General features: G+C 54.6%; 1 protein-coding gene across 1 annotated transcript in view; it reads left to right on the top strand.

Moving 5' to 3' along the window:
• Positions 1 to 2,356: 2,356 nt before the first annotated feature.
• Positions 2,357 to 10,410, top strand: part of Foxred2 (FAD-dependent oxidoreductase domain containing 2) — a 15,962-nt gene continuing 7,908 nt past the window's right edge. Inside the window, exons 1-5 of the mRNA XM_013024808.1 lie at positions 2,357 to 2,895; positions 4,855 to 5,106; positions 6,393 to 6,662; positions 7,998 to 8,164; positions 8,950 to 9,115. Coding sequence (XP_012880262.1) covers positions 2,357 to 2,895; positions 4,855 to 5,106; positions 6,393 to 6,662; positions 7,998 to 8,164; positions 8,950 to 9,115 — 1,394 coding nt within the window. The remainder of the gene's footprint in view (positions 2,896 to 4,854; positions 5,107 to 6,392; positions 6,663 to 7,997; positions 8,165 to 8,949; positions 9,116 to 10,410) is intronic.

The raw sequence follows: 10,410 nt of genomic DNA on the forward strand, positions 1-10,410 counted from the left end.
AAGCCCCAGTACTGGAACAAAAAGGCTTGAAGCTGGACCCTGTATTTCATTCCTGTAATCCTAGCTACTCTGGAGGCTGAGAGATGAGGATCACGGTTCAAAGCCAGCCAGGAAAGGAAAGTCTGTGAGGCCTACCTCCAATTAACTGCCAAAAATCAGAAGTGGTGCCATGGCTCAAAGTCGTAGAGTTGCTAGCCTTGAGCAAAAGAGCTCAGGGACAACATCCAGACCCTGAGTTCAAGCTCTACCACCAACAAAACAAAAAGGCATGGATGGGGAAGGATTACTGCCCTTGAAGCCACTTCAGAAGGGTTTGGTGTATGTTCAGGGAGGTGTTTGTAATGGTTTGTTAAGCTTGGATTGAGCTGGTGACAAAGTCCCAAACCACCCCCCAACAAAGCAAAGTGTCACAGCTGTGCTGTTGTGGACACTGGATCAATCCCCTGCCACAGAAATCACTAAGCTTCCTGAGCCCTCTACAAATTATTGCCAGTGTATAGTCAACAGACTCAACTATGTGATTGAGTTCCTAGTCATTTAAATAAGCCGCAGAGCAAGCTAAAGTTTACTGAACTTTGTTGTCAGGGTATTAAGATTGAGCAAAAGGTGCTGAATGAGTTTTCAATGTGGAGCACAAAACCTAGACCTTTAAATGTGAAGTGCCATTTGGGGCCAGAGTTCAAATCACTTGCCAGCCAGGCCAACAGCATTAGCTGAAGCAAGCAAGTAGAAGTTACTGTTAACATGCTTTCTCTACTTTGTTGTGTGAAAACTACTCAAACCCTTAGCAACATTCACCTGCAGCCTAGTTTGGGGGCCTGGCCACCTGTTTGCCATGTCTTACCCTGTAAGATCAGCAACTGTTTTAGCTTCTTCCCAGCAACCAGTCTGTCACCACAACCACTGAGAAAAGCATTTTGACCTTCCTTTTGGGGAAGCATTTTGCGGGGTCTGACTGGCTCCAAACAAGTGCTCGCTGCTGCTGTGTGCCAGATTCCAGAGGAAGCAGTGAGTGGCTTCTTTTGCTCCTGTGGGGCTTTCCCGAGGTTGACACTCAGGAAGACTGACAGCTAGCATTGGGTACTTTTGACCTAAGAGGTAAAGGCTTTTTCTACAGAGGGAAGCCTCCAGCCATGGAAAAGGCTGGCGCCCCGGGGAGTTTGGCCTCTTCACGCTGCCTCCCCACAAGAGCTCAGCTCCTTTGGGTATGCGGTGCCCTTCGAAGGTGAGATCTTCCCTCGCACAGGGGCGGCCTGCCACCCTGGGGAGGCACCTCCTGATCACGGCAGCCACATGCCGCGGGTTTCGGTGCCAGCCTTCCATCTTCAGCACGCGGCATCACCCACCCCCCAGGCGGACACCGCATCCTCGGCCGCCTCACCTGGCGGCTCACTCAGCACACGGCGGCCAGCGCCGGCTAACGGATCGGTCCCGGCCCCGGTTCCAGCTCCACCGACCGGCTGTACTGAGTCCGGCGTGGGCCGCATAGTTGGGAGAAGACACAAACTGGAATCCTCCCGAGATCCGCTCCTCCCCACGCACGTGGAGAGCTGCAGCTGCACGTGGAGAGCGAGAGCCGGCTCTGCCCCAGCCGCTCCCGCCCCGCCGGGGCGCCGGGCTCCCGGGCTCCAGGCCTGCAGCCTTCGGCCCCTCCGTGGTGCGAGCGCTCGGCCTGTGCGCGCCACCGACCCAGAGTGCCGCGCGCGCCACGCACGTGATTCCGCCCCCTGCTATTGGCCGGGGAGGGGGGGTGAGGTGGGGAGCCGCGCCGCGTCGCGGGATCCCCACAGGCCTCGCTCAAGACAGCCTTCGGTCGGGTCAGCCCCGAGGTCTGAGCGACGCGGGCTGTACTCCGGCTGCGTGAAGGGACCGGCGGCCTGGGCACTGCGCACGCGCAGACCGCTGCTTCCGGAAGCGCGCGGTTGCGGCAGGTGTGCTGGGCATCCCTCCCACGTGATCCACTGGAGGGGCGGGGCTCTGCGTGGCACGCCCCCTCCTGGCTCCGGCCCGAGGGTGGGGGCGCGGCCGGGGAGGTTAGTGCCTTCGGCGCGACCGGCAGGGTCGGCTCCACCTGGGGAGCGGCTCCTGCCCTTCCCCGGGTCGCCATTGCCGTGGCATCCAGGGGGCTGTTCCCCCACGGGAAAGGAGCCCCCGAGGATGAGATGTAGGGGTTCCGAACGCCTGCGCGCCCCAGACGCCGTCCCGAAAAGACAGAGTCGGGGCCGATGAGCTGCCCCGTGCCGGGGTTCCAGCCCTGGTTCTGCCGGCGGAGCTGTGAGGCCCGCGCGCCGCGCCTCCCCCGCGCCGCGGTCCCTCGCACCTCCCGAGGCGCGCGGCGTCCCCCCGGGCCCTCGGCATGGCCGGCGAGACGCGCCTCGCCGCCGCGGCCACGCTCTGGGCGCCCCTGGGGCTGCTCCTGACGCTGGCCCCGCACCCGGCCCGGGGCGCCCGTCCGCACCGGGACTACTGCGTGCTGGGCGCGGGGCCCGCGGGCCTGCAGATGGCCTCCTTCCTGCAGCGCGCCGGCAGGGACTACGCCGTGTTCGAGCGGGCGCCCGCGCCCGGCAGCTTCTTCACGCGCTACCCGCGGCACCGCAAGCTCATCAGCATCAACAAGCGCTTCACCGGCAAGGCCAACGCCGAGTTCAACCTCCGCCACGACTGGAACTCCCTGCTCAGCCACGACCCCCGGCTGCTCTTCAGACACTACTCGCGGGCCTACTTCCCCGATGCCGGCGACATGGTGCGCTACCTGCGCGACTTTGCCGACCTGCTGGGGCTCCACGTGCTGTACAACACCACCATTGCCCACGTCACCCTGGACAAGGACTCCCGGGCCTGGAATGGCCACTACTTCATCCTGACCGACCAGAAGGGCCAAGCATATCAGTGCAGGTAAAAAAGAATCGGGCCGGGCAAACCCACTGAAGCTGGGCAAGATCCCAAGAAGACACCACTCCGTTGGCAGGGAAAGTGAAGAGGGGTGGGGGGACTAGAGAAAAGGGCCACTAAGGCCACTCCACTCCTACTAGAAATTCAGTGCTAAGAGGTTCAACTCAGTCCCCGTTTTCTCAGGTGTCTCAGAAAGTTGAGGCTGCTTAGCTCGAGAAGATACTATCCATTTCTTTCCTCCACAATTTATCTGTCTTTAGTCATATTCGCTCTGCTGCTTTGATGTCTAGTACCGGGCATAAGCACCGCTTATGTGCCCACCAAACTCTTCTAGAACACCTCTTGAACTGGTGTTTTCCAAAGTACCTGCTGGGAAATGCTGGCTCAGGTAGCCAGTGGGCCTTAGACAGTCCAGTGGGACTGACCAGAGCTGCAGGCCCAAGAGATAGCATCTCCAGTGACCAGTGTTGACTTGCTTTGCCTTCAGAGACAGCTTCAGCTTCTGTGCCCTTCAAACATGTTCAGTCTTCTCAAGAAACCTAAAGGGAAGGTTCCTGATCTCCATTTGGCAGGTGAAGAACCTGAGTTTCAGAGAACTTGAATATGCAGAAGATACTTGGTAGAGATGCTACTTAAGCTTGTGTGTTTCTGGTCATCTTTATGCTACAGCAGACTGCCTCTCCCCTCCTGGTCCTTACCCTCAGATCTGGCTCCAGGAAGGTGCTTGGCAAGCCAGGGTTCATCTCCTGTAATGGAGGTACAGCATGGCTTCTTGCCTCTTAGAGCCCATGGCAAAAGGGTCAGGCTGATTTGCACTCCTGGATTTTAGGTGGCCGTGATAGTATGGAGAGCATTCATGTAGGACCTGAGCAGGCAAAGGTCAGAAAGGATCTGTGTGTGCCCTTTTATAGGCCAATGGGTTCCACTTAGAAACCACCTTGCGGTCAGCCCAGGATCTCACCAGTGGATTGTAGTCCCTACCAGGCTAAAAAGCAGGTCTTTAGAATCAGACTCCTCTATGCTCAGATCTGGATCTGTTTCCATCCATTGCTCTGGGACTACTCTGGCTCCTCACATGTAAAGTGGCCATGGAACACCTAATTCAAGGTTGCTTTGGGGCAGTAATTAAGATGACACACAGCCAGGCACCATTGGTTCAGACCTATAATCATAGCTATTCAGGAGGCTGAGATCTAAAGGTCTAGATTTGAAGAAGCCAGCCCAGGCAACAAACTCCATGAGACTCTTATTTTCAATAAGTCAACAAAATGCCAGAAATGGAATTGTGCTCAAGCACCTTCCTTGACTGAAAAAGCTAAGCAACAGCTCCCAGATCCTGAGTTCAAGCTGCAGCACCAACACACACACACACACACACACACACACACACACACACGATGATACACAGACATACTAGCCCAGGGCCTGGTACCCAAGTATTGCTCACAAATTGGTGCACATGGAAAGCAAGTCAGAAAAAGATAGAAAGGCATCAGGCTCTCTTCATATCACTGAGGTGTTTAAAGTTACATAACTTTTTTTTGGTTTAAATGAATCGCCACATTTGGTAGAATGTGTGGTGAAATGTGAAGGAAATGTATCTACGGGACTGCGCCTTGGGTATACTGGGCAAGGCCAGTAAATAGATGAGTGAAAGGGCTGGGAAGTTGGCTGGGGTAGAGCAATTGCCTCGCATGCATGAGGCCCTGGGTTCAATTCCTCAGCACCACATAAGCAGAAAAAAGCTGGAAGTGGCGCTGTGGCTCAAGTGGTAGAGCACTAGCCTTGAGCTGAATTGCTGAGGGACAGCGCCCAGGCTCAGAGTTCAGTCCCCATGACCAACTCCCCCCTCCCCTCAAAAAAAATATGAGTGAAAGAATGAATGAATGAATGGTGTTTTCTTTCCGAAGGGACTTTTACAGCTGAGAGACTGAGCCGTTTTTCCTCTTTGTCCACCTGCAGTGTCCTCCTGGTAGCCACGGGGTTGTCAGTTCCCAACCAGGTGGACTTCCCTGGCTCTGAACTCGTGGAAGGTTATGAGTCCGTGTCCACAGACCCTGAGGACTTTGTGGGTCAGAACGTGCTGATCCTGGGCCACGGGAACTCCGCCTTCGAGACAGCAGAGAACATCTTGGGTGTCACAAACTTTGTCCACATGCTGAGCCGCTCCCGGGTGCGGCTCTCCTGGGCCACCCACTATGTTGGAGATGTCAGGTATGCTACATCCCTGCTTGTGCGTGCTGTGCCATCAGCTCTGTAGAGTTTGTTTTCTGTTACCCTAAGAAAATGCCTGAGACCAGGTAACTTAAAAAGAAAGCAGGTTTATTAACACACAGTTTCAGAAGCTGAGAAGTCCAGGCAGCATGGTACTGGCTTGAGTAAGCACCCCCTGCCCATATCACTTCATGGCAGATGTCACCACAGTCCTTCCCGGTGACAACAGCGCATGTCAGGGGACTGGTCACATGGCAAGACAGAAAGCTAAAACAAGAGGGGAGCTTAGACACCCTTCTTTCATGGTACCCCTCTAGCTAGAACTAATCAGGGGTCTCAGAACAGCCATGTGCTTTAATTGCTTCCAAGGGTCATGACCCTGATGCTCTCCCACTAGATTTCAGTTTTGTTTTGTTTTTTTTTTTTCAGTTTGGGGCATAAACTCAGGGTCTGGGCACTGTCCTGCGCTTTTTCACTCAAGGCAAGCACTCTACCACTTTGAACCACAGCTCTACTTGCAGTTTTCTGGTGGATAATTAGAGTTAAGAGTCTCACGGACTTTCCTACCCAGGCTAACTTTGAACTGTGATCCTCAGATCTTGGCCTCCTGGGTAGCTAGGATTACAGGCATGACCCACTGGCACCCAATCTTTTTTTGTGTGTGTGCCAGTCCTGGGACTTGAACTCAGAGCCTGGGCATTGTTCCCGAGCTTTTATGCTCAAAGCTAGCACTCTACCACTTGAGCCATAGCTCTACTTCCAGTTCTCTGGTTGTTAATTGGAGATAAGACTCTGCCTGGACTGACTTTGAACTGTGATCCTCACCCCTTAGCCTCCTGAGTAACTAGGATTACAGTCATGAGCCACCAGTGCCCAGCATAGGCTGTACCTCTTAAAGATCCATTCCCAGGGGCTGGGAAGGTGGCTCAGTGGTAGAGCGCTTGCCTTGAATGCATGAGGCCCTGGGTTCCATTCCTCAGCACCACATAAACAGGGGGGAAAAAAAAGCCAGAAGTGGCACTATGGCTCAAGTGGTAGAGCGCTAGCCTTGAGCTGAAGAGCTGAGGGACAGCACCCAGGCCCAGAGTTCAGGCCCATGACCGGACCCAAAAAAAAAAAAAAAGATCCATTTCCACCCTGGAGACCAGGCTTTCAGCACACTGATGAAGATACCATGTCCAAACCCAAGCCAGCTACGCCTCCTCTAATGCCTTTCTGGGTGTTTCCCGCTGGACTCACCAGCCCTGCTCTGACCCCTCTCCCTCTCTTTGCTCTTGGGAACCCAGGGCCATCAATAATGGCCTGCTGGACACCTACCAGCTGAAATCCCTGGACGGGCTTCTCGAGTCAGACCTGACGGACCTGGCCTTTGTGAAGGACCGCCAGGGCAAGTTCCACATCACCCTGAAGTTCTTCCTGGAGGAAGCCAATGCCAGCCAGAGTGCCGACTCCATCACCCTCCCCCAGGACGACAACGACAACTTCGCCATGCGTGTGGCCTACGACCGAGTCATCCGCTGCCTGGGCTGGAAATTTGACTTCTCCATTTTCAACCAGTGAGTCGAGGGGGTGGGGTGGGGGAGCAGGGTTTCCTAGAAAACCCCTTCTGGCCCTTCCTGGGGGGCAGGGCAGCCCTTTTAGGTCAACACCCAAAGAAGTGCTGCTGCCTGGCCTTCCTCCCAGGACAGGAATTCCCCATCCACGTCAGGTCCCAGCTGGTCCTGCAGCCCTCCATCCTGGGACAGTGAGGTCCCAGCTGGTCCTGCAGCCCTCCATCCTGGGACAGTGGGGGCTTCATCATGTGCAGCTGAAGTTGCTCTAAGGCAGACTGGCTACCACAGGCTCCAGGGCACCTCAGAGTCTGGGGACACCAAATCCATGAGCTATGGAAGGTTCCTCTCCATGCTAGGCTGACTTCGGCATCTCTGCTGTGGAAATAATTGTTCCTTTCTCATGTGATTATTGTAAGAACTGATAGAAGAAACTTGGAGGGCTGGGGTGTGGCTGAGGTGGTAGAGGGCCTGCCCAGCAGACACAGAACCCCAAGTTCAACCCCTAGTGCTGGGGGGCAGGGGAAGTGCCTGTGGCTCACACCTGTAATCCTAGCTACTCAGGAGACAGATCTGAGGATCAAACTTCAAAGCCAGCCTGGGCAGGAAAGTCCGTGAGACTCTTACTCCCGTTAACCACCAAAAAGCTGGAAGTGGAGCTGTGACTCAAGTGGTAGAGTACCAGCCTTGAGCAAAAAAAGCCAAACAAGAGCATGAGGCTCTTGAGTTCAAGCTCCAGTATTGGCACACACACACACAAAAAAAAAAAAAGAAGAAGAAGAAGAAGAAGAAGAAAGTGCTTGGCACATACTTATGCACAATAAAACATTAATTGCTAAAATTATTTATAACTGTATTTAGCATGTAAGCAATTTTGGTGACACTTGTTTTTGAACTTGGAGTCTCATGCTTGCTAGATGTTCTACCACTTGAGCCGTGCATGCTTCCAGCTCCTTATTTCTGTTTTAAAAAGCATCTTTGTGGAGCCGGTCTTTGACATTGTTGCCTAGTTCCATGCAAGGCTGAGGATAAGAATCTTTGTCCGGTCTCTTGCGTGCTTTCTGGCCAGGGAGGAGGAAGAAGAGCCTCCTTTCCCAGCATGTGACAGCAGGTCCCAGACTTAGTCCCCAGCACAGCCTTGGGTCAAGCTTGAATCCCAGCTCTGTCCCTGACTTTCTGGTCTTTAACCTAAGCCTCAGTTACTGGGCCTATTCAGTAGAGATCGGTCTCCCCTCTTTCTGGGGTCAGAGATGAGGAGTGTAAAGCATTTATACCATGCCAGGCTTGGACCGAGGGCCTCACCCACAGCACCTGCTCCTCCTAACAGCCTTTCCATCCCAGGTCCCTCAGACTCTCCTCCGGTAGTGAGTTTGGCAAGAAGTACCCATTGATCAGAGCCAGCTACGAGTCCAAAGGAAGCCGAGGTCTCTTTATCCTGGGGACTGCCAGCCACTCAGTGGACTACCGGAAATCTGCCGGGGGCTTCATCCATGGATTCCGATACACAGGTGAGCCCAGCTGAGAGTGATGCTGTCCCCAGGTAGAACCACCAATAGTCATAAATTGCCTCTCTGGAGCAAATGACCAGGATTTTGGGGAGTTTTTTGTATTTTCATTTTGTGGGGGCGGTCATGGGGCTTGAAGTCTAGGCCTGGGCACTGTCCCTGTGCTCTTCAGCTCAAGGCTAGCACTCTACCACTGGAGCCACAGCTCCACTTCCGGTTTTCTGGTTGTTAATTGGAGATAAGAATCTCACAGACTTCTCACAGACTTTGCTGTTCGGGCTGGCTTTGAACCATGATCCTCAGATCTCAGCCTCCTGAGTAGCTAGGATTATAGGCGAGAGCTCCAGCAGATGACCAGGTTTTCATAGTCTGTGGATAGTCTAGAAAAGTAGTAGATAGAGGCTGGAGACATAGCTCAAGTGCAAAGCTCTGAGTTCAAATCCCAGTTTAGGAAACAAGGAAAAGAAGGAAGAGAAGGAAGGAGGGAGGGAGGGAGGGAAAAAAAGACAGGAAGAAGGAAAGGGGGAGGTGAACAGAGTCACAGTTCACACTGTCATCATAGCAGACCCATGGGACAGCTCCTGCAGCTTCTTTAACCTGAGGGACAATTGACTAGAGCCGTGTCCCTGTGTAGCTGCATAGCGTTTGGCCATAAACAGGACAGGCACTACTTGTTCCTTTATGCACGACTTTTGCTGAGCTTTGCTCTCAAGGCCTGGGCCTCCCCTGCTTGATGAGCAATGACAGCATCTAAGTGCTGCGGCCCTGCCTCCCTCTGGCCATTGCAGTGCGTGCTGTCCATCGGCTCCTGGAGCATCGCCACCATAGTGTGGCCTGGCCATCTACCAAGTACCCCATCACGCAGCTGACCAGCTCCATCATCCGGCGCGTCAACGAGGCTTCTGGGTTGTACCAGATGTTTGGTGTGCTGGCTGACATCATCCTGCTGAACGAGTGAGTAGCCTGTCACCCACCCCCTCACACCCATACACCTGCACTGCCCCTCTCTTCCCAGTCCTCGGTGCCCAGTAGCCTGGTTCTTCCTTTGCACAAGGCCAGCAGGCGAGGCAGGATCTATCCTGGGGGGTAAAGGTCAGTGAAATCCGTAAGCTCTGCAGACAGGACAATCCAGGTAAACCTTAGGTTTACCTCTTTCTTGCTGTGTGCTTCAGTTAAGATGGTTGCCTCTCTGGCCACTTCTCCCCTTCTCTCCAGAATGATAGCTTAGCAGTATTGAAGGAAGGTGTTGATAGATAGCTTTGGCCCTAAGTAAGTGAGCAGTAGCAAGAGTTCAGTCCTCAGCAGGAAGGACCAGAGGCCCCGCAGGCTGGACCACCCAGTCCAGAGGACACAGTGTGCTTAAGAAGGACTGGATGGGACTGGGAATGTGGCTTAGTGGTAGAGTGCTTGCCTAGCATGAGTGAAGCCCTGGGTTCTGATTTCTCAGTGCCACATAAACAGAAAAGGCTGGAAGTAGCTCTGTGGCTCAAGTGGGAGAGTGCTAGCCTTGAGCAAAAGACGTTCAGGGACAGTGCCCAGGCCTTGAGCTCAAGCTCCATCACTGGCCCCCAAAGAAGGACAGGATGCAGGGAAGGCTTGCTGAGGACTGGGGCAGGCTCATCCCAGAACACACAATCCATGCGCTCAGCCCACCACACCTCAATTTACCCATGACACCTGCTCTTTCCCAGTGACACCCAACTGTGGGCCAACCCGCCAGCTCTGCCTTCAGCCATGCCTAGATCTACCAGCTCTCACCAGGCCCCTCTGGGTCCATATCCCGGCACCTCCCACCGCATCTGTGGGTTCCTCAGCACAGCCGCCCGAGTGGCCCCGTTAGAGGGCAGTCACATGCTGTCGCGTCTGCCCTTCTCTGCAGGACCCAGGGCTCCCTTCCCAGCCCATGAAGCCAAGGTCTCCCCAGGTGACTCTCCCTGACCTGGCACCCTCCCTCACCCAGTGATCTCCACTGCAGCCTCCCTCCCTTAACACAGCAGGGGTCTGCCCTCCCCCGGGCCCTGAGCCTGGTGCTGCTTTCCCCCAAGAGGCCCCTCCAGGCTGCACAGAGCTTTCTGGAATCTGTCCTATGTGTGAGAGTAAGCGCAGATGTCAAACCCAAACCATGTAGAGCCAACTTGCCAGCTCCTGAAGCTGCTTGGTTGATGCTGTGGGAGAACTAAATGCTCCCTAATCTTGCTCCTTTCCCCTCAGCCCTGCTCCTCTCCCCTCAGCCCTGCTCCTCTCCCCTC

Source organism: Dipodomys ordii, unplaced genomic scaffold (genome assembly GCF_000151885.1).
Source record: "Dipodomys ordii isolate 6190 unplaced genomic scaffold, Dord_2.0 Scaffold79, whole genome shotgun sequence".
Lineage (NCBI taxonomy): Eukaryota > Metazoa > Chordata > Mammalia > Rodentia > Heteromyidae > Dipodomys > Dipodomys ordii.